The following is a 23,522-nucleotide window of genomic DNA, read 5'->3' as shown; positions in this document are numbered from 1 at the left end:
AGGAAGCTAGAATCCTATAGATATCCACAAATAAAGCCCCAAATCTAAATGACTGTATCGTTAGCTCATTTGTAAACTGTTCCAGATGTAAGGTTTTGGCAGCTTTCCAGTAGGCTGGCTGCAGTCTGAGCTTTCCTGCATCCGCAGTGAGAACTGCAATGCCTGACTCTTGAAGGAAAAGCTCCACAAGGCTGATTACAGAAAGTAACAACCTGCCTGCTGAGGGGGCTTTCAGGCAGATTCCCTGGGCAAAGAATGCCCCTTTCCCTGGGGCCGGACGGCAGCCGCTTCGTGCTGGATGTGTGATCGATCTGCATTATGAATCACCCCGTGAAAGCCCCTCTGAGAAGATCCTTCAGCGATCATATCAGGGACTCCACTGCCCGAGCTTTGGATGTTATCTGGAAAAACACAAGAGACAGACGCCTGGCAGGTGAGGCAGAGGTTAAATAAGCATATTTTAAGCTGGGCTACCGGGCCATAATCAATAAGGGTAATTAGCAGGGTTGTTTGCATAATGAGGCAGCGTTGAATTCTCTGTACTGTGTTTTGTTTCTGTGTCATGTTACGTGGGGGCTACGCCTACAGTGGGGCTGTGTAGGTTTTGCTCTGCGCGCGCRAGAAACGTAAATGGAAGGAAAGGCCGGGGGAATTTTGCTCCGCAGGGGCGGTGGGAGCCGCTCCCGCTGCAGCGAGTTGTTTGGCTGCGAGGAGCGCGAGGATGTGCCCCGCGCGCCGGGCTGGCAGCGCTGCGGAGCCGGCGAGGGCGGCAGCGCGGGTATCGGTGCTGAATGTTCAACCACTGCTGGTGTTTCCTCTGGCAGGGGGTGCGAGTGTCAGGTTTGCCAGAGCGAGGCTTCTGAGGTATAAATTAGGAACAACTCTAGGGTTGCAGCTCATGTTTTTATTTTGACTCGCAAAGGCTCCAGACCTGAGGCAAACCATAATAGAGGGCTGGAGAAAAAGGTATTTTCACTATTCTTTTATCCCCTCTCCTGCAGCCATGTGTTAGGCTGAAGATGTCTCATTCACGCTTTGGGGTGGTTATTTTCATTATCGGCGTTTAGAGGCTTCCAAAGGGGTGGCAGAGGGGCAGGCTGGGCGGGACGTGCCGGAGAGCCCCGTCTGTTTGTACACGCGCTCCGGGGGCGGCTCGGGCTGCCGCGAGGCCAGGAGGGAGGAGAAAGGAGCGCCGGGATACCATTGAGGCGGAGATGACCAGGAGACAGACCTTATGGCCCCCTAATGTAAACTGAACTTTTGCATCATTTTTCCTGCACTTTATCTTTTGGAGAAATATGAGCCGTTAGGTAATGTAAGACATTTGTGATGGCGCACTGATTCCCAAAGCGATTGCATCAGGTAATTAGGCAGCGGGCAGCCATGGCCTGTAAAGAAAAACAGCTTTACAATAGACATCTGTGTTAGAATCCCAAGGAAAACAGTATTAAGATACTTCTGTTCAAAGTCTTCCTCCAGYGCTCTTACGTTAAATGGGATGTAAGGAGTAGTTTACATCCATAAAGTTACTAATTATAGCAGTGGGCATAGAAATGTGCTTTAAACCAAAGCAGCTTTTAAAGGCCATGTACTGGCCACAGTGTTGGCATTTGGGCCAATTCTGTGGCTGTTCTCACAGACAGCAAAGGACTGCGAGTCTCCTTAGCACTGCTTTACAGGGAGGCCTCATGGATCCGTGTCACTGGAGATGGGACATGGCAGTAACCTCAGTGCTCTGCTCGTTGTGAAAGAGCAGCCATTAGTCTCCTTTCCCATGATAAATTGACCTGGGTAGACCATCTGTTTCGTGTCTCCAAGGTGTGTTAGAGAAACGAAGCTGGACTTTTTTGGTAGCTTAAGGACTGAAGGGCTTGGAGGGCAGTCACAACATCGGGTCTTGTCTCAGAGCAACTCTTGCAACACACTGAAACCCCAATGGAAGGGGCAGGGAGAGGAAAGAAAGCCTGGAAAGAGAGGCCAGGAGCTTACACAGACCTATAAAAGGGAAGCTGGTGGGGCCAAGTGGACCTCTGTTTAATCTGCCTGGTCAGCTGGACACTTGTTTACCCTGGAATTAGTTTCCATTCCACCTGCTAGAGATGTTTATGTGAATGCCTTGAAGTAAGCTTCTTAATTTATAGTTAAATTCAGAATGGCATTCACATCAGCAGGCTCCAAGAATCTCTGTCCTGCTTCCAAATAAGACAACTACCAACTGTTTTCTATGAAACTGTTCTCCTCTCACCAGCTCACACAGAGAAGCAAATAATGGTATGTCATTTGTCCATTCTGTATGTGACCTACATATGAAAATATATGGATTTTATCAGGATATAAAAAGGCCTTGAAAAGTACATATACTTAATGTTGCATGTGATTGACAAATATTTGGAGGATAAACAACTGCTAATTATATTTCTTGAGACTGTTGCATTCCTAGTAATGAGTGAACGTGAACCCTCCAGCCTCTTCAACTGTGCTGATAAGGGCCAGCATGTTTTTATTCTGCTTGGCAGATGGTTATGAGCCRTCACCGTTTTTATCAATGCAAGGCTTAGATGTTGGAGGACCCTTAAAAGTAGTGACAGTTCCATTTTCCAGACTGTGCTGGTGACGTAGTTGTTGTCGGTCCACTAATATATTTGAGCTGCTTTCTATCAGAAAGTCATTTAATCATCAGGCTGAGCCCCAATATGCAGGGCAATGCATAGCTGGATGAGAGATATGAGGCTGAATTCCTGAAAATATTTCATAAATCAACAGAGATTTGAGAAGAGAAATGGAGCCTCAACAAACTGTGTCCCTGCTCTGTTTGCTCTCCAGAATATCAGCAGTTGAAACTGCTGACTGCCTAAAACGGCGAAGACAGGTCATGACACTGAAATGAGAAATCCACTTGCATCAGCAATTTGTGTTATCAGGACACACCTTTAAAAAAGCACATGATATGTGCAGAAGAAATTAGAAAATGTGAACTATGCATTCTTTATGACATATGCAAGAAAAAATAATCCAAGCAATGTTTTGCCTGGGAAAGTTCTAGCCTGTTCCCCATGACAGCAAATCGGGCAATACAGTACGATGCAATCATCCAGCAGGCAGCAATGCTGACCTCTTATTAGCAGAATACCCCGGGAAAAGACCATGGAAAATTATTTCCAAAAATATCTTTAGACTAGGTCATATGATCTTAATGACACCTAAGAAAGACAGCATTAAGCTTGGACCAAATGTATCTTAGGGCTTAGAGACAGGGTTGAAACTCCACAGAATGAAGATGACTGTGGTTAGAGGTGGCTGCATTTTACCCCCCAGTTCGTCCCTGCTTGAGATGCTGCCCAGTGATGGGATGGAGAGCAGAGGGCAGGCAGGACGTCCTCCTGGGCCGCACCATCCCCAACAGGGATGTGCAGCCAAGCGCATCCGTAGGGATACGGGAACGCACCGGAGTAGCGTGGCATGTGAAATACAGACCCTGAGGGGCAGAAAGTCGCAGCCATGGCCAAGCTGCTCTGAAGGCAGCATGGCTCGTGATTTCCCACTCGGTGCCTCTTCTCTTTCTTAGTTTACACAGAAAAAGAAAATGTAGACATATGTTTATAGTCACGTCTGGTGATCTTAAAATGTGGAAAATGAATCACTAAATAAATCACTAAACACAATGGGAGCATTTTCAATCGCTAGGACATCAAATGTGTCCAGTAGAGATGGGATATAATCTGGGGCAATGCAATGAACAGCAAAGAATAAAACAACAGAATGAGAAACAAATTGCTGGGTTCTCCAAGTGGGAGATACAAAAGTTATAACGTTTCCTGTGACCACGCTCATGAGAAACAGAAACATTTGCTTGGGAATTTCAAAGGCAGTTGATTCCCCTCACTGATGTCAAACCACATCCTCAGCTGGGAAAGGAAGCACGTTTGGCCTTACTTGGCAGATGGACCTACTCAAATGCAACTAGGATTTTATGCGCAGGGGCAGCAGCCTCCTGGAGGCTTTTACAACCCCACGACACACATCTCCCCAAACACGTGGGAGAGATGTTTGCTGGGGCCTGCACACGATGTCCCGTAGATGACAGTGCACCACTTGTCTGCAGGGCACTGAGACCTATTGTGGCCACCATGTGACAACTAAAAGATCCTTTTTTTTCCTCATTTTCAGCAGCATTTCTGGAAAACACAATCAGGCACTGAGCCCAACAAACCATTCATACACCTCTTTTTAAAAAATAGTTTATTTTTCAGTGAGCAACAAGATTGTCTTCTGGAATGTCTGGTACGGTAGACAAAAAGGGTTTATCGAACCATTAGGATTTTGTGAATTGCACTGGTTTTGTTGAACTGGCTCAGTCAATGAAAGTCCTGAAGACAACATCCGTATTTATCATTTTTATTTACCTACCACTAATAATTTTAGATAAAATGGGCTTTTCTATTTTTTCTTTTTGTTTTCTTAAAAAAAAAAAAAAAAAAACAGAAAAATCACCCATTTTCAGAAATTTTCAAATTATTGATCACTTTTCATTGTGCTACTTAATCTTTGAATCATCTGGAAAGATTATATATATCCTTATAAATTATAGACTAATCTCCTTTTATCCTATGTTAATTTCAAATCTATTTATGCAGGGTTTTTTGTGCAGATTCTTTGGGCTAGATCTATTTTTCTTTAAGTTTAGTCCGAATGATATCAGTATTTAAGTTTTTCTTGATACTTGCCATATCAAACTCTTCATGACTTTGTCTCAGATCACTGGGATCATCCATTTACTCTTGCTGGAGGATGGTTTGTTCTCCATCATCAACATCCCCATACTTCCACTTCTTTATACTTGCAGCTTTCACTTGGTTATAATGCCTGAAAACATGCCTTTTTATGGATTGCAAAATATGTGAGTGTAGGACTTCCTCATTCCTAATAAATGCCCAGCTCTGACTTACAGTTGTAAACATATATTTGTTTCCTTAATTTTCATCCTTGGGAAATTTTTAAAGATTCATTTGAAGGACAAGAACTTGCAATACATTTTACGTATCCCTGATACTTATGTAGAAGAGAAATTACTGCTGTGTTTGCTGTATTCTGAGACTGGAGAAATGTTGGTGTCTGTAGATGAAATAATGTTTTAGAAAATATCTGGATACATTGCAGAATCTGAGGCCACGTGAGACACAGCCTTGTGTAGGTTCCTGTTAAGCTGTGTCAGCGTTCTCAGGAAATGACTTCTGATTGTGGGGTCAACTTGCTATAGGTTTGTTTTATCCAAGCTATTACATATTATTTTAAATATTTAAATGAAACATTAAATCTATTTTTAGATTTAATTAAATAGAAATTTAATTTTAAAATATATACTAATACATACTATAGCATACTATTCCATCAAATATAGGATGGTTGTTGTTTTGAAGTGTTCTTGTAAATAGACTGTAATTTATGGAAAACTAACAACAAAACAGTGCATGATATTGGGCTCATTTGAAAGAACAGAAAGATATATTTACAATAGCACAGGCATGGCATATAAAGAGCAAGACATAATAATATATTTGTGTTGAATAGTTATATATTCTTTATCAGCTTCAAGTTTCCTCCCTTTAAGAGGCCTCAAATGTTGTTTATCCCTCAAATTACAAAAGAAACTTGTATTATAACTAGGCTTTTTTTGAAAAAATATTAATCTTGATGGTCTGATTCTTCTTTTAAATTTAGACATTAGATATAATCTGAAACCATGCTCTATCCACCCACCACTCTGCTTATGATTCATACACATCATACACTTGTCCATTTTCGGAAAATGTCACTAAACTCAATTTCAAGTAAGACGAACTATTTCATGTTTTTATGGCACTGAGGTGAGTGGAGTTCTTGTAAAGCAAAAGTCCTTCAGTCAAAATCCTCATTCAAAATGGCATTGGCAGTTAAATCTGTTGTCAGGTTCTTATTCCCTGTTGCATTTTTTAATTTGTCACTCTCTGTCTAGGGCTGTTAGAGGACCCTCGCAGCAGCTTTTACATAGTTCTGGTGGTGCTGATTTGTACCCACCGGAGTGTCTTGTTCCCAGTCCCTGTGTGCTTCTCATGTGGAGGCTGACACCAAGGGAGGTTGGCAGAACGGGCGCATACGCTCTCACCTCGGCTGTTTGCAAGGGGTATTTCCATCTGGCAGAACTAATTTCCAGTGCTGGTGGGCTGGACAATCATAAAGTTTTATTTATGACTTTCACATTTCCCTCCATCAGTGAAATCCGAAACATCCATTTCACGGGGTTCCTCTGTCATTTGGGTAAGCGGCACACAACAATGGTCTCTCTTTGTCCAAGTTTACAATAAGAAGTACACAGTATGCTAAGCACATTATAAAAGTGGTTGCTACAAAATCCTCATGCATTCAATTTGCAACAGCTGGAAGAGATTATGGAAATACACCCTTTTTGTCAGCATTCTGTTTTTCCACAGTGCTCCTAGCCAGTCCTAGGGCTGACACAAACAGTCCGCCCAGTGCCTGAGATTGTAGGGATGTGTTTGGGAGAAATTCACTCCCTAGGGCATGTCAGCCATTAGGAAGGTTTGGAAATCACTTTGCTGCTTTCTGAGGAGGCTTCTTCCTAAGCGTGGGCCATATCGGGGAGGAGCAAACCCAGAGCAACGTCCCTCAGTGCAGAGAAGGAGCACCCAGATAGGAACAGTGCTGCTCCTCTCTTGGGCATCTTGCACATGGGAGGAAAGGGAAAGCAATACACCTGCTAGRGAAACAGCCTCATCGTTTAAACCTTTCAGTATCCATGGTCTTAGGAAGTACACATCATCGGGAAGGAATTAAAAATGAATGAAAAGATGAAAACTACAGTCAGCTCACTCTAGGCCCAGGTTCATGCACTGTGGGCCCAGGTCCATAATCCATGACCGGCAGTATTTTTAAACTCCAGTGTTAGACCCTGGATGCCGTGGGATGAGCATTTAGCCTCGCTGGAAGCCTCTCCTTGCGACACTTGCTCCCTTGGCCTCACGCTGGCGCCTCTCGGGAGCGCGGCCTCRTGGGGCCCGCTCCCAGCGCTGCCCATGTCCTCAGCAGCCACCAGGCCCTGCACCCACCTCCAAGGCCCTTGTGTATCCGAAACCYTCCTCAGAACTGCTGAAAGAGCTGAACTGCTTTCTATCTGCTTGTTTGGAAGAGCCTCGCTCTCAAAAATTACAACTGCTACAGTTCTGCTAACATCTGGACATCTTCCTTACGTCAGAGGCGGATGATGAGATCCAGATGTTTTGACTTAGTGATGTTTTCATTAACTTCTTAGCAGTTTTGCCTTCGTTTTGTTTACCAACTGCAACTTCTTAACTCCAGCTCACATATGTGAGTGTTACTGGGGGGAACAGGGAGAAGAGCTGGGAAGGAGGGGACAGCCAGGGAAATGAAATTAGTGTTTGGCTGAGACCCAAGATAACTGATTTCTCTTATTACAGTATGCTGTTCCAGCCTTTGGGAAGGTCAGTCCTAGATGATAGGAAACATATCACTGAGTTGCTATTTTCAGTAAAAATGACTTATATGATTTGCTAATTTTGTTCCAATTTAGAAGTAAACACGTTAAGCTATGAAGACAGCAGGAAATAGAGGACATACGATAATATTAATTGCAGCCTCCTGAACTTTGTATTTGCCATATAGAAGTTAATTGCCATGTAGAGAATATTTATTACTCTGAAGGAATGCCACTATTGCCCCAGATGCAGGAGGGATCACAGTCATGCTGTAGGCTTCACATTAGGATCTGAATACTTTTGTTAAGGAAAAAATGGCCAATAAACAGCATATGAAAAAAATGCAGATCCAAGCTGTCTAGTATCTGCTTTATGTAAATGTTTTACATATTTGGTAATTTTATGTGACAGGATTCCAATTAGAAGAATTTGAAAAATTTCCAAAGGTTAGCTCCACTGGCCTTTTCCCACTGCAAATAAAACGAGTGCTAGCGGAACAGATTATCTTGCAATGCACATCTCATTGAGACACTGAGGCAAATTTTTAAAATTGTGTCTAAGCTTGCATTTCATGKAGTGAAATTCTGCATGCGTGCATGCGGGTATGTGAGAGAGGGACACCAGAGCTAGGCTAGGCTTATTGACTCTATTATTCACTGCATGCTTAAACATGTTTAGCACTGTGCAAGGAACTTGAGATCAAGAAATCCCTACTCTGAAGGGAATATAATCTGCGAGATAATTAACGTCAGTGCTCAGAAGGGATAAAGTGGTGCACATGTAAACATATACTAATATGTTTACCATGAGCAAAAAATACATATTGGTCAATACTTATTTATCAACCATMTGAGCTCCATCCACAGCTCCAAGTTTACCCACTTGCAGGAACTTCAGGGAGGGCTGGCATCCCCTGAACTGAGGAAAAAAAAGAAACTAGGAGGAATTGAGGATACAGTACATGGGAATATCTCACTATAGCAGAAGTTGGTATTAGTATTTTCAGACTGTAAGAGGGTCAGCTGGCAGTAATTTTTGTTTATGAAGTATGGATATTTCTCTCGGTGTGTTTGATATACACATATCTGGGTTAATGTAGAAGATCTAATAAAAATACTAGAGGAATATTTAGGCAGATTCTACTCTCAAGGAGTAAATCAATCATGTAAATATGCATAAGAGTTTAGTCCATTCCTCAGAGGGAAGCTACTCAGTAAAAAGCCTTGGTGTAAAGGTCCGTGGACAAAGGAAATTTTGTTTTCCCATGTGCTTTTTGGTTTTATTTTTTTAGATCTTTATTGCTTTGCTGCTTGTTATGACAAAAGAGACGAGATAGAACCAACACAAGAGCTCTTCCATCTGTTCAGCCATGGGTTTATTGTCTGTCTCTGTCAGTATTACAGGAGGGTTTTAAGCAGCTCTTCGTAAAAATGTAGCAGCATCCTTCAAAATTTGTGCTATGTTATTCATGCTACCTGATGGTCTGAAGTTGTCTTTTGGCAGCCATCCTAATGTACTAGAGTATCTGCCACCTGAGCTGAAATAACAAGGGGACCGCTCTGGTGAGCCACAAAGGAGAAGGCTTTGGCATGTGCCCTTGCCTTGTTGGGCTTGCCTTGCCACGGCAGAAAATCTTCAGGCACTGTACTGGATCTGGTCCATAAGGCTGGGGAAATGTTCAAAGGGTCATTCAATCCATTAATATGATTTTCCTTAAGACAGAATAGTGTAATAGCAAGTTTCTCTTTAAAAGCTAGATAGTTAGCAGTTGGGAAAAATCAGTTGGCTGCGATCTTTGTGTAATGTGTCTTCCATAATTTGGCTGTGCTCTGTCATTCGGACATCTTTGCAGTAAGTGTGCAGAGATGAGAGGACTGAGATGTGAAGTGGTCCAGAAGGCTGTAAAGTGAAGTATAGCCTTGGCCTTTGCCCATATCTGTCACTTGTCAAACATCTCTCATTTGCCAGCGGACAGATACATATCTTCCTGAATTGTTGTATTTGTCTTGATATTAGCTCTATCCAGACCTACTTCTTTTCATCCTGAACCYTTTCATTAAAAAATGACTAATAAAAGACATGAGATTCATCTGCCATGACATTTCTGCCAATCAGGATTTTAGTATTTTTTTAGCAAGTTTTAGTAAGTTTTTTGTTGAATGCCACACAGAGTTGAACTTAGAGTCTAGCCTTGGAGTTGTACATCACACATGCATGTACTAAAGTAACTGGATATATTTTAGCGTGATGTTTTTCAGTGAAATTGAAAACATTGTCTTTTCTGAGTGGCATAGTAAGAAGATGCTTGTTTCCTTCTCAGCTGGATTCTTAGATCAGTAACTTGGAGGGGGAAGAAGTGTTTTGAGTGGTTCTGGGCAGAAATGAAGAGTTCAGACTCAAGTGAATGTTAGGTTTCAAAAGGAAGAAAAAAACTTTGATGTAAATTGTGAGGACAGTTGCATTAGAGTAGCAGAACTTCTGTTGTCGCAATTTTGCAGCAGTGACTTTTGTCTCCTGCTGCTTTTCACTGATGGTGGAGTGGCAGATTCATGCAACAGGACTGAAAAGTGAAACTYCCCTCTTAGCAAGAGCCGGTGCTGCCCCAGAGTTGCTCATTCGGCAGAACCAGTGGAAACGAGATTGCAGTGAAGCATTTATGTTGATCAATTTGTTTGCTTTGCTGCTCTAAGAATTTGCTGAATGAACAGCCTTACAATTCCAGCTAATATTAAAGCGCTGACCATAATCTTCTGCACACCACATGTTTTAGGAACTTAAGGGTCTAATGAACCTTAAACTATTGATAAAATCTTGACATTCAGTTTGGTAACCAGAAGAGACCATTCTGATGTGATGTTAATAAATTAGCATACACCAAACACACATACACAAATATATGTGCTTCTCCTGCTGTGTTGATTCGCCTTTTGTTTTTCTTTAGTATAAAGTGAATACATTTTTAAGCAAGAAGACCCATATAACTGAATTTTTTAAGGTTCTCTCCTGCTCATTCTCTTTCCTAAAGCTAAAGCTAATCTTGGTTTCAACTGAGAGTCCACTGAGGGCTCTGTGGGTGGAAATGCAAGTTGTTCTTCTATCATCTCAGATCATATGGATAGCTATGGTTTCTCTTCTAAGATCAAAAAGGCTCTTAGGATTAGCAGATCTAACCTATCTAAAGTATGTGCCTACACTGCTGTACATGGTGTGAGACAGAATCATATACACTTATCATATATGTATATATATGATTCTAATTTATAGAGTTTCGATAATAAAGCATCTATCTCTATGTGTTCCAGTGTAGATGCCTCTGTTACAGAAGCAGGCAGGGAGAATATCTTAAAAGGAATATTATCCTGTTTCATAGATATCCACTTTCTAAATCTTCACACAGTAGTAATAGTTTTTATAATTTGATTTCTTTGACCCTCTTGTTCTTTGGAAGATAAAGTTATCTGTGGTCCGCTAGGACTCTCAAGCAAGCAAGAGCTCGGGCACTGCACTTGAAGCAAGGGTGGAAAATGACTACACAAATATTTATCACTGGCATCAGCACCAGTATTGTAGAAACAGACTCTCTGGCTTATTTCCCAGCCATGGCAGCTTTTAGGAGAGCTTCAGGCCACTTTTCAAACTGATTTTGTTCTGTAAAAGTACTTGGTAAAATCTGTTCTATTTCATAAGGGCATATGTTGTCTGTATGAAACTGCAGGCTTTAAGGGTTTGGCCTGCAATCTGGCATAATACAATATGAAACATCTTTTCTTTGTCTAATTATGAAAGAAACTTTCTTCCTTACCTGCAAGAAATTTAAAAACATCTTAAAGTATGTATATGGTTATCTTTTATGGTATATTGACTTTACTGAAGCTGGCCAGCATATTTCTGTAGTATTATCCTCTGAAGATTTTTTTGTTGACTGGCTAAATACACAGAATTCAAACAGGTAAAGAACAGATACTCCATGAAATTAAGAAAAAAAAAAAAAGAGAGAGAGAGAGATAGGATTAGAAATGAAAATCTCAATTTGTTTATTGATATTGTTAAGTTATTCTATGATCTTAACTTGGGAGAATTTTGTAGGAATCTTGTTATAAAATAGCCCGTTGTACTTCAAGAAATAAGGTCAGATGATCTCAAATGGAAATACTTTTTGATTGCAAAGAATTTATATAGCCTGTTTCTCACGAGGGCAAGGAATTTTGCTGATGTGAAAGCAGAAATACATTTGCTAAAGAAAATAATGTCGTTTGACAGAAAAAAAAAGAACTATATGAAGATAGGCATTTTGATCACRTTTTAAAGATCAGTGAAAAGATAGCTGGAATTTCTCAACGCATGTGGTTACCCTGAGAAAAAGACATAGTCTAGCAAGCCTGCATAGAAAGCTTGTAACTTGTACCCTTGCACTGAACTGCCGTTACCGAGTTTATGGGTGACTATAAAATCGAAATCCTTTCCTATTATCCCATTATCTACATTCTTATATTGTTCCCATTATCATCCCATCAGGTCTGTATTTTTAAGAACAGAAATTTCCTCTCTTCGTTTTCTYCTCAAAAGTAAAAGCGATTACCAAGAAACCTGTTTTACTTCTCCTTTTAAAAAGTCCATGTGCTTCTTCCATATCTTAATTAGTAGTATTTATAGTAATCCTTTTGCTCATAAGACATCTTATATTGTAATGTCACTCRGGTTAGGGTCCTCAGACAGCTCATTTGAAAGCTGAAACCAGTAGTTTCTGATCCCTGTACCCACCACTGCTTTTAATAAGATCTACTGAAGCTGTTAGGAATTAAAGGTCATTACAGCTTTGTGTATATTTGGGCTATTTGGYAAAATTAGCTTGCCAGGGTGGCCTGATGGGTAACGATGAGCACATCTGGTTCCAGTTCTTTGGAGCTACCACAGCAAGATGTAATTTCAAACATGAGGTTTCAGTATCCACCACCTGGGGAAATCTCCGCAGGGATTTAACTCTTCTCTGCCCCCTCTATTTGAGATCCTTCACTCCAGTGCTCCCTTTGTCCCCAGCGCCTCACTCCATTTCAGCTCCCTCCRTTCAGTTTTCTGACACGAGATCAGACTACAGAGTTTTTCAAGGCAAGGACTGGCAATAACCATGTGTTTGTGCAGTGCCTGCAGCAGGTGCTGAGCTCCCCTGGCTAGTCCTGTGCAGTAACATGAAGTAACAGAGCTCTAGGTTAAGTTTTATTTGAGGAGAGAAAGCTCAGAGCAAGGCTCTCTTCTTCGGAGTGGGAAAGATCTTTTTCACTGTGCTTCGTGTTGCAAGCAAGGGAGGAGAATTACACCAGAAGGAAAATCTATCTCAAAACACAGCAGTATTTAAACAATTCATCTACATAAAAATATTAGAATAATGATTATTACGCATTGTATTTGTCTGGGACTACATTTTAAACAGAGTACAGTTAAAAATGTCAGCTCTTAYGAGATAATAGGCGTAGCAAAAAACTCCTACAGGAAATCCAACAGAATTGTATTAGCAAAATTCAAGCTGTTCATTTCCATCAGCAATCTCTTATTGTGCGTAAAAAGCCCTTTGACTCCTCAGGAGGTCTGCAAAAAAGCTGGTGCTTCAGCAGAGAGGCACCCACCGCTGCTATATAAAGAAAGCCAGAAAAAGTGGAGAAGCCTCATAACTCCCTATGAAAAAAAATTAAAAAGAAATGGAAATAAAATTCCTGTACTGAGACTGGCTTTCATTTGCCTCGCTCAGACACACTATGTTACTCATCTGAAACTTTTCAGAAATTTTCTGATGAAACGTTTCTGACATCGCAAAAAAAACCCCAGTCATCTCAGAGAAATTCAGTTTTGTCGCTCTGAACCACCATTTCTGACCAGTGCAAATAATGTAGGATGCCACAACCAACTTTAAAGCAGCAAATAATTCCCTTTTTTTTCTCTATTTTCAATGTCAAATTAATTTATTGAACGAATTCGCTACATCAAAAGACCTAGTATTTTATATAAACGTAGCTAATTAAAATGGTCTACAAAGAAACCACTGAGATGCTAGGTCAGTGCTCTACAGAGACAGGAAAATTATTGGCTGGAATTAATGAATAAGGTTTCTAGTAAAAGCAGAAAATAGGCTTAGAATAACCTTTTCCTAAGCAAAGGACTCATTTCAAACAAATGTGAATTTTCTTTAATTGAGAGAATAGTAGCAGTAATAACAACTCAATTGAGCTKAGGGTTGGAACACCAACTGTTCCAATGTATCATATTGAATCATATCATATCATATCATTGCAGAGAAGTCCTGCTCAAAATATTGTCAAGGCAGTGCCCACACTGCAGGGATGCGAGCACACAGGCAAAGCAGAGCATGGAAAGCAGTGCTGTGTCTRAAAAAAAAAGAGCAGGACAGGGCTGAAAAATTTTATAATGCAATTCTGTTGTGTGGCAACACAATAAACTTTCAAAAGAAGATCTATGGCTTCTTGAGTTATGTATGGCATTAGTTGCCTGATTTGAACTGGAAGCATGTTTTAAATATTACAGGGGCATTAAAGAAATTATAGGAAATTGAAATGTCACTAAAGGTAAAAAAGAGGAATAAACTGCACTGGGATTTTTGTAGTCAACAGACAGCTTTGTAAATACAGGGTGTAAAGGCAAATTAAAGAGAGAGGCTGCAAAGGCATTACTGGAGAATGCAGGGCACGTCAGCAAAAGTTGAGGTATCATAACATTCATCAGAGGAGAATGAAGGGAGCTCACTATTTAACTTTTTATTATCCAAAAAGCCTAGTGAATTACCAATAAAACTGAGAATCTAAGTAATCCAGTATTTCAGCAACAGCTAGTAAACTAGGCAAACAGCAGTGTAAATTAATCTTATTTTACCTGTCTATGGAATGCCTGTTCACAGATTAACAGCTGCTCCAGTAAATAGCCCTCGTGAGAGAATAACTTTTAAAGCTATCCAGGCATCTTTAAAATTTGAAGATTAGCAAGTTTTAGGCACCGACTCTTCAAAAAAAATATATATATATACACCTAACAGAACTGTCATGAATATGAGACTCATCTGTGGTAAATTCTTGTTAAATTGCAGAGGTTGGTAAGCTAAATATGTACAGCACAAGATACTGATCTCATAAGTGTAATGGGTATAATTAGAAGCTCCTTGATGTGTGCAAGTCAGTCATTAATTTATTAAGCCATTTGGTCTCATTTGTATGAGTGGTTCTAAGGATATGAGAAAAGGGATTTTCTGTGGTGGACTTCTGTTTAATTTTCTGCCAAGTGATTCTAAATCATTTTAAAGGATGATGTCTCTCTTCTACCACCTTAGTCCCTCACTTAAAGGTAAGCAATACCAGCTCATCTAAAAGTGCATTGCCTCTAGTCCTTCTCACCATTCACATTCTTTAAATTTACACAAAATATTTACAGGTATATGCTGCTTGTTAGCAATAAGTGACATGTGAGCTTTATGGCTCAATATTTACAAGATTTCAAAGTGGTTTCTTAGAGAGTGGTGCAATTTCCCTCCTGGTCCAGGTACATGAAATCAGTGAACCCAATAAATTAGAAAAGCCTCATTAATGGAAGCAACTGCCCTTTGTGAGTGAGCAGCAGAAGCCAGGGAGATCAAAGGCGCCCCGTTTCCTTTAGTAGTGTCTGTACATCTGTTTTCTTTAAATCGAACATCTGACTTAGCTCGCTGGTTGACAACAACAAAGCGCTTTTGCTGTTATTGTTTTTCTAATACCTGCTGACTTCAGTTTTCAACCCCTCTTTTTGTAAGCAGATTTAAGCTGTGTAACATGAAGTTACTGATCTGATTGATATAAGATGTGCCTCGGTTTGATGGGGGTGTTGAGATGAGATGCCTCTCGTCTGCTTATACTAGAATGTAAATCAAAAGATTAGGGGACTCTTTGCCAGAGTTCAACTTCCATTCAAAATATACCAGAAGCCAAGCAGGGAGAAGGCAGAAGGGAAATGATCATGCAKATGTATCCAGGTGCAAACCAGCCTAGGACTGGACCGTCTGGGCTGGCAGTAGATGTGCTTTCACTTTGGGGTAAGGCAAATCATGAAGACAGGAATAATCTTTGTGTAATTTAAGAACTAAAATCATCATTTCATAAGATCACCTTTAGTTGGGGCCTTTTGGAAAGCTGAACTAAGGATTACTCTGCAAAAATCTCATTGATTTCTTAAATTCATTGATTTCTTAAAGATCATAAAAATGATCTTTAAGTAATGTTTTCTTCTAGTTTTTAGCAAATAAGGAAAACTCTACCCTACCAAGTTAAAATGCTGCCTACACGTTTACTATTTTCTGTATATTTTTTGCAAAAGATTTTGCAGTACATTTTTGTCCTCCAAATATGGTGAATTTGGCTTTACTCACTTGACTGTCTGAGTATTAAATTGCATGAACATACTATTTAAATTGTATGAACATCCTGTTTGTATTGACACCTGTGCATGCACATGCAGGTACATTGAAAAGGGAGTTCTAAAAAGTTAAGTGAAATGAGTCTCACATAACTGGCTTTTTCATACAAACAAAATAGAAACATCATTATCAAGAGTATCAATGAAAAAGAATAATAGCCAACAGATGTTTAATGGACAGGAAGAGCTTTTGCCTCGGGACAAATTKTCTATATTCCCTGAGCATAGACTCGTGCTTAGTGGTAGACTGGTAATTAGAAAATGTCTTAGTACCTACTGTAAAGGTAAACCTCTCTGTACTGAAAGAGCCCATATACGTGTGGTTCACCTACCAAGCGACTGCCCATTGAAACCATGAGACTGCTGCTGCTGGTGATGAACAGTAATTGTGATGAACAGTGGCAGAAAGCGGGAGATTGGCTAAGCCAGTAAAGCACTCGGTGAAACGTTGCCCGAGATGCCAAGAAACAGCAGTCCTCTAAATCCACTCGCAGCCCCATCTGGCCTGCTGAGCTGGGGAAGTTAATCAAATGAAAAATGCCACATATTTTTACACAGTTCTGCACATATGTGATTAATGATAGCGCTGAGTGTCTGATGTTGGCATGACCCATGGTCCACTTGAGTGCAGCCAATGCCCTCCTCCCACTTTGGCAAATGGGGGGAACAGTGCTTACAGTCAAATGATATACTGTAAATCCTTGAGTCAGCTCCGCGCCAGGACCTTATGCTGAGGCTTTTCAGTGTATTTCACTGATTTCGGATGCATTCCAGCATTCACAAAAAAAAAAGAAGAGCACATTTGCTTGTGAGAACACAGGAGACATCTGAATAATTTGAGAAAAATAAAACTGTCATTAAACATGTCAAGAGACCTTTTGCTGCACAGGAAGGAAAACAGTTAATTTTAAATCCAGTGTTCCTATTTGCAACCTAATATATTTCTTCAGTTAAAGAGGATAAGCAGTGACTTTAAATAGGTTGTCTTGTTTCCTCTTGTTCATATCACTCCACAAAGTGCTCTCCACCCTATCCTTGTTTGAGTGATATCTTTATTCATTCTTGTTTATGAAGTTTAGGTCATCCAATTCCGTTGTGGAGGACACGGGGCAAGTTAGCCCGTGCTCTATACCAACAGCAAATGTTATGTATCACCAGCCCAAAAGTACTAATTGTGAGCAGTCTAAAAGTAGCATAAACACTTCTAAATATTTAAGGAAAATGGAGATACAGAGAATGTTCGTATATCTAYATCTGTGTAGCTTCAATTTATTCATATTTTCATTGTGACTTGTTTAAAAAAGAAAGCTGTACAACAGTTAGCCTAATACTAAGTTTGGATGACAGGCAGAAAAGCATGTATGTCAAGTTGATTTTTCCTTCCAAAGATAGAAATGCTAGTTAAAGACCTGATGGAAAATTGTGTTTCCTAAAAACTTATTCTTCAGAATATGAACTGAGCATTGAAGGTACAAGCAAGCCAACCTAAATTCTGCAAGTTCTGGTTCTAACTGTGCCTCATTTGATGTCTCTTAGAGAGTCCAGAAGGGGCTGGGCTGCCTGAATTTGAGTGAAGAATTTAGAGTAGTGTCTTGAAAGTGTAAAACATATCCTAAAAATACATTAGAGCATACTGTGCTTGTAAAAGGCTGTTCACAATCAGTGCAATTAAATTTGCATGGATAGAGTTGGCAGCATCAAGCAGAACCTAAAGGCATGAGATGCAGTAAACTGGCCATTTGTATGTTAAAAGTATGTGTTTAACAATCATGTCATCCAGGAAAAGCAGTAGTTTCTTTTCATTGATATCATAAGCATAACTTTAAACATGTAATATTTCTGTAATCGACTTTCTTTTCAAAATGATCATTGTTCTTTACATTTAAAGGATGCTGCTAAGAGATGTCATGTCCTTACAACAGGCTAGTGATTAGCAAGACATTACTGTTGTGAGGCTTTCGGTGTCAATGGTTGTCACCCAATTTAGGCTGCTAATCTCCATGACGGATCAGCAGCCTGTGTTGGATAGCAATATAAATTAAAGGAGAGAGAGCAAATGAAGAGTAAATGCTGACYGTTTGCAGCTTGTGACACCTCTGTTAGACACAGTCTGTCACCTAGTACATACTACCTTATGCCTCTTGTCATTCCAAATAAAAAAGAGGACTCCTTGCCATTACGAGACTAAGGCTTCCCAAATGCCAACGCCACGGGACTGACTTTGGCAGAGGAGAATTTCCTAGATCCACAGTGCGGAGCCAGGGGTGCAACAAGAGGTATTCAGCTCTCTGGGCGGCATCTACGCATCGCTGCAGAGGAACTCGCAGTCGCATGCAGCTGCTCAGGTYGCAGCACTATCCTAGGGACACTCTTCTGAGGATTTTATGAAAGCTGGAAAGCAAGTAAAGAATCTGAGGAGGATCCCAAATCATGTATTTATGAACATTTGGAGGAAGGGATCATGAGAACGTATCTCTTTGTCAGTTCTCTTCCCTTGATCCAGTGAACCTAAGATCAGTTCTTGCAAGTTTTGCTCTGTACATAAACCACATAGTGAGGATTTGTGATGTTTAAGAAAAAGAAGGATTTAATTTTTTCATTTAGCACCCTTGCAGATATGAAGGCACTTACTCTCCACTCTGTCACACTGGTAATCAGAGACYGAATAGTTGCTTTAAATGAATGTGAATAACCAGACCTTTTAAAGTCTAGGACACCTAGAAAACTGAGCTGTGGGAAATTAGAGCTATTGACTGACTGGCTTTTTAAGAGCTGAGCTATGATTGTACATCCAGAATTTATGCAAACGTGACTTCAATCACAGTCTCTTTAACCACAATAACTTTTCTCGGTCAGTGAACATTGTTGTCAGTACCTAGAACAGAGTGGATAAGTGGCAGTTCGTCTGTCAATTTACACTTTTGTTTTCTTTGTAAAATACACGAGCCAACAATGATTTTCTGAAATATAATTTTTTTTTTAAGTTTTTCTCAGAGGTATTCACCAAGATTGTTTCTCCCATATCTTGTTATTCAAAAATTAAAAAAAAAAAAAAAAAAAATCCATACTAGGAAGAGCAATTGGCCACTGTGGCACTGCTAGGCACTGCTCATCGCCACTTTGCTGCTGGGACATGGGTGATCAAAGTGTGCCGAGCCTCCCTGAGAAGTGTCATCCCAAGATATAGCTCAGGAATTRTTTTATATCTGTCAGTCAAGGCTACAACCCGTTCATGGCTCCCAGGCAGGAATGTTCTCTATGCTGCTTTCTACTCCTATGCCAACCTAGATATCACCTGACAATACTGATTTTAAACACAAAACACCCTTCTCCAAAGAAAYGCTCCATGTGGAACTCTACCACACTCAAGGAAGCGGGAATTTTGTCAKGACTTGATCTGAGCTCTTTTCTGAGACTACCCGTAAAAATGTGCTATGTCACATGGCCTTCTTAACACCATGTTGGGGCAGTGTATATCCTGCAGAAAGACATCTCCTGTAAACAAGATTTAGCAATCTTGGAGGGAATTTCCTGCTGCTGGTCAGATTGTTTTGAACACCATTGACCTTACTGTAGCATTCTATTCTAAGAGCAGCTATTCATCTCTGCCCTCAAATCACTTGCTTTGATGACAGTAACTGCTGGGGAGGCGGATAAGGAAATCTAGAGACACTCGATCCAGTTGTGAGGCYTGCTGATAACCAGCCCAGACTACGCTCTGGCTAGTCTATACCGATTTAAACAGTGTTTGGAAGGAAATAGCTTCTCTGAGGAAGGAAGCAAGGGAATGCGGAAAACAAACCAAAATTCCAAGTATAGCTTTAGCCTAGGACCATGTCATGTTACCCTCGTACTACTAACACTGCATAGCAAAAGTCATGTCAAGAATGCCTCAGCTTGCACCCCAAAATATATTTCTAAATGGCACTGGCATTTGTAGCATTCTCAGACACTCTTCAGACAACCACGCTGTATTTAGCAGATGAATCTGCACCATTTGGTCCTGCTCGGCAAAGAACATGACATTCTTCAACAAGAAAAAAATGTTCTATAAATTTGTGAGTGTAATGGTTGGTTCATGGATATTTTTTTCTGAATCCGAGGATGAGATTGCACACAAAAACCAAGACATATGGAGAAAGACTGACTTTATTATTTACTTAGCTTTATGTCTTCTAAGTCAAAAGCTTCTAGGTTTTTAATCTAAATATTATATTCATAAAAGGATTATATTTGCATAGATGAAAACAATTTAKGAACAAAAATTGTTTCTCGGGTTCCTTTGAACGGTTTGACTTCACACTCCCCCAGGTGCAACATAAAGTTGTTAAACACCTCTTAGACAAGGCACCTATGTCTCTTAATATGCTTGTGATAGCAATCAACTAAACTGTTGGTAAAACTATCCTAAATTCCCTTGCTTCTTGTCTGCAGTTGTTCTGGCAAGTGCTCCGCGCTCTGTGGAARCTGGAGGGGCAGCTGGCAAAGCAAGGAAGCACAGCATGGCACGCCAGCTTGCACTGCAGTTTGCAGGCTGCCAAAGAGGGCATGTTCTGCTAATAAACAAATACCACGTGCCTTTTTTTTTTTCAGAAGACTTGCTGTAGATGGCTTTGTAGAAGGATTTGTTTTCCTTTTAAGATGTAAATGAGCACATAAATCCAGAGGATAGTGAGGAAGATGTAGCCGTAAAGGGAAGCGCACGTTTTGCTGTGAACAAAGGTGTGGTAAGAACCATATTTTAAATCTGTATCATAAATATTTCACATGTGAAACAAGTATATTCGGGGGAAAAAAAATCTAGTCTGAARAAGTCTTTTGGGTGCAATATAGGTTTACACATGGGGTGGACAGGATCCTCAGCAACAAGCGTGACTGAGCTTTGCATAGTGCTGGAGTGCCCATCATGAGGAGAGTGCTTAAGCTCTCGTAAGGGTGAACAAACTAGTGAGAGTTAGGCATGATACAGAAACACTTTTGCTCTTAGTCTTTTTTTTGGAAAAAGTATGAGTGGACAATCTGATGGGCCTCTTTCAGATCACTGACACCTATCAACTGCTTTTTTGTTCCTCAAACAACTGCACAATCTTAACGCATACACAGGAGGTGATCAGTGCATGGTTTTCCTGATAGCAGTGTTTAGAAAATCTGGTTATTTTCCAGCATTTTTCATATTTCTCCAACACAAGCTGAGCCTCATCACAGGATATATCAGTTGTGTGTTTAGGTGTCATTAGGTTGTTTTCCGCAATAAAGGCTGAGGCAAATGAAATCTGAAAGAAGTGGCAAGAAGGAAGCAAGTCCTCTTCCCAGCACACTCCTGTTTTGATTRTATCTGTCCCTACCAGCTTCATCATGGCATTTCCAAATGGGGAATTTACTTTTTCATAATCCCTTATCCTGAGAATAAGAGTTTCTTCCCAGATACCTGTGGTTTAAGGGACCTTCTTATCTCCCTTAAGGTCAGGCTGCCAAACGTTTAACTACTTGGAAACATCTGCTGCTGCTAGTGTGGGCTGTGCACGTGGAGCAGAGAAGGCAGAAGCCAGGGTGCTTCCTTGTGTGACATTTCCGCCCCAATACGAAGCCCACCCGTTAGGTTTACAGGCTCTCAGCTGTCCCCTGGCCCCGGCTCACTGCGTTTCATCACTCGCCGGCCTTCTGGCCTCGCTGACAGCRCCCAAAGCGCCTGCCCTGGCCTCGCTGCGGCCCAGGCCGCAGCTGCTCTCCCTCACGGCCTGGGAAGCGCTGCCCTCTCCCCGGCTTCCCGCATTGTAGCAAGAAGTTTCCTAAGGGAATCGGTCAGGGGTTGAGCAGGCGCTCAACCTTGAGCTCAACCTCAGATTTGATTATTTTAATGCAAATAGAGGAAGAGGTAAGAAGTATCGGAGTATGGCGTTACTTTGGTTAAGGTGTTGTTATTTGTCCTTAAAAAATTTGTGCAGAAAATGTAAATAACCAGGGTAGTGGAGAGCAAACATTTGAGTCTTGCTTTTGGTGTGAAAGGTTCTAAGCCCATCCACAGGTGCTCAGCAAGGCAACCTACCCCGCTGGTACCTCAGTGAGGTACCTCAGCGGAAGGGCAGAGACGACCTCCAAAAGGCAACTTGGCATCTGTGAGGGCTTGCCCACCACGCAGGGAGGTGTCTCTAGCTCTCCACATTTCCTTTTAACACCTCAGAGTTGCCAAATGCCCGTTCTTGGGCCCAACTGCTCTTCTCATTTTTCCAGACCTTTTACTATTGCCATTATAGCCATTTAACTTAAACATTTTTCTTGGTGCTGTATAATTTCTGGTCTCAGTAAAAGAGCGCTTTTTTAATTTCCCTTTTTATATTCTACTTTCATTTGATTATTAGTTCTCCATTGAGCTGCACCTCTAAGTTCTAGAAAGAATGAGAAATTTTCACTCCAATTTGTGTTGTCAAATATGTKCTCACAGGTAACTTTCTATTTAATTCAGCAGACCCACTTTCCCATGGAGCATTTTCCCATTTCTGTTATTTTTCTGCTTTTGTGTTTTTTTCTTTGTTTTGCAATCAGTTTGCGGCTTTTCCTTTAATACATTTCCTGTAGCAAATTTGATAAACACCAGCTGATTTACCCTACTAGTCAGAATGACAATATCTTCCACTATGTTTTCTCAATCTTTATTTTAAGAAGCCTCTTMGAGTATCAGTATCTCTTACCACTTCAGCACAGATCAGAAACTGTGCTTCCTGATGAATTAAGTGTTACAATGAGGCCAGAGAGAGCAGCCGAAAATGATATACTTGTGTACATATGTTTTTGCAAAAAGCAAGTCCCCATCTGTATGAAATCCGGCCAAGATGCTTCCTGTTCCTCTCTGCAGGTGAGATGAGACACCAGTACAACCAGCTGGTATGAAATCAGACTTTTCTGTGTAGCAAGTTATCTTAAAGAAGCATATGTTTATGTATTATGTGACACTGGCTTTCTCTCAGTCAGTAGATGCTTCTTTTGTGAGACCAATATGCTGGTAGGTGCAATGGTGGAAACGATGGTGTCATTCTTTTTCAGTCTAACATATTGTATTCTGTGATGTATATGAGTACAGCTCTTCTTAGAAACTTACCAGTTTCTAAGAAGAAACTATTCTTAACTATTTCTTAATCTGTAATTAAAAATTACATATTTTTGAGATAATGTTTTACAGTTTARTGACTCATTTAGAAGCATTTAGGAGAAACTAGGAAATCAGGAAAACACAAGCAAATAAATTAAAATGATAAAAATGTTAATCAAGAATGTTTGAGTAAGTAGAAGCAGAGCAGAATGTCATAATCTCCTGAATTATCATACATATCCTAAATCCCAATTGCAGAAGATTAGGAGGTGGCTTCATTAACGCTGAAGAGATGCCAGCCATTGTAGCCTGGAGGACAGAAGAGCAAGGAGAACATTATAGCTCTGTGGTCAAGAAGGGGTCATCTTTCATGACACCAGGGAAAATGTATTTCCGAAACTGCATAAAATCTAAGAGAGTGTTGGAAGGGTGAGTAGATAACCTTAAGAGCTAACAGAGGTGCTGAAGTGCTTAAAAGAGATCTTAATTGATAAATATAA

General features: G+C 40.5%; 1 protein-coding gene across 1 annotated transcript in view; it reads left to right on the top strand.

Annotated features, from left to right (window-relative positions):
• The first annotated feature begins 221 nt into the window (after positions 1-221).
• The window catches only part of DLC1 (DLC1 Rho GTPase activating protein), an 87,992-nt gene continuing 64,691 nt past the window's right edge, over positions 222-23,522 (top strand). The window contains exon 1 of the mRNA XM_026033503.1: positions 222-433. Coding sequence (XP_025889288.1) covers positions 319-433 — 115 coding nt within the window. The 5' untranslated portion in view covers positions 222-318. The remainder of the gene's footprint in view (positions 434-23,522) is intronic.

This window comes from Nothoprocta perdicaria, unplaced genomic scaffold (genome assembly GCF_003342845.1).
Source record: "Nothoprocta perdicaria isolate Ctin4 unplaced genomic scaffold, notPer1 scaffold_13, whole genome shotgun sequence".
NCBI lineage: Eukaryota > Metazoa > Chordata > Aves > Tinamiformes > Tinamidae > Nothoprocta > Nothoprocta perdicaria.
This window is presented reverse-complemented; position numbering and strand designations above follow the sequence as displayed.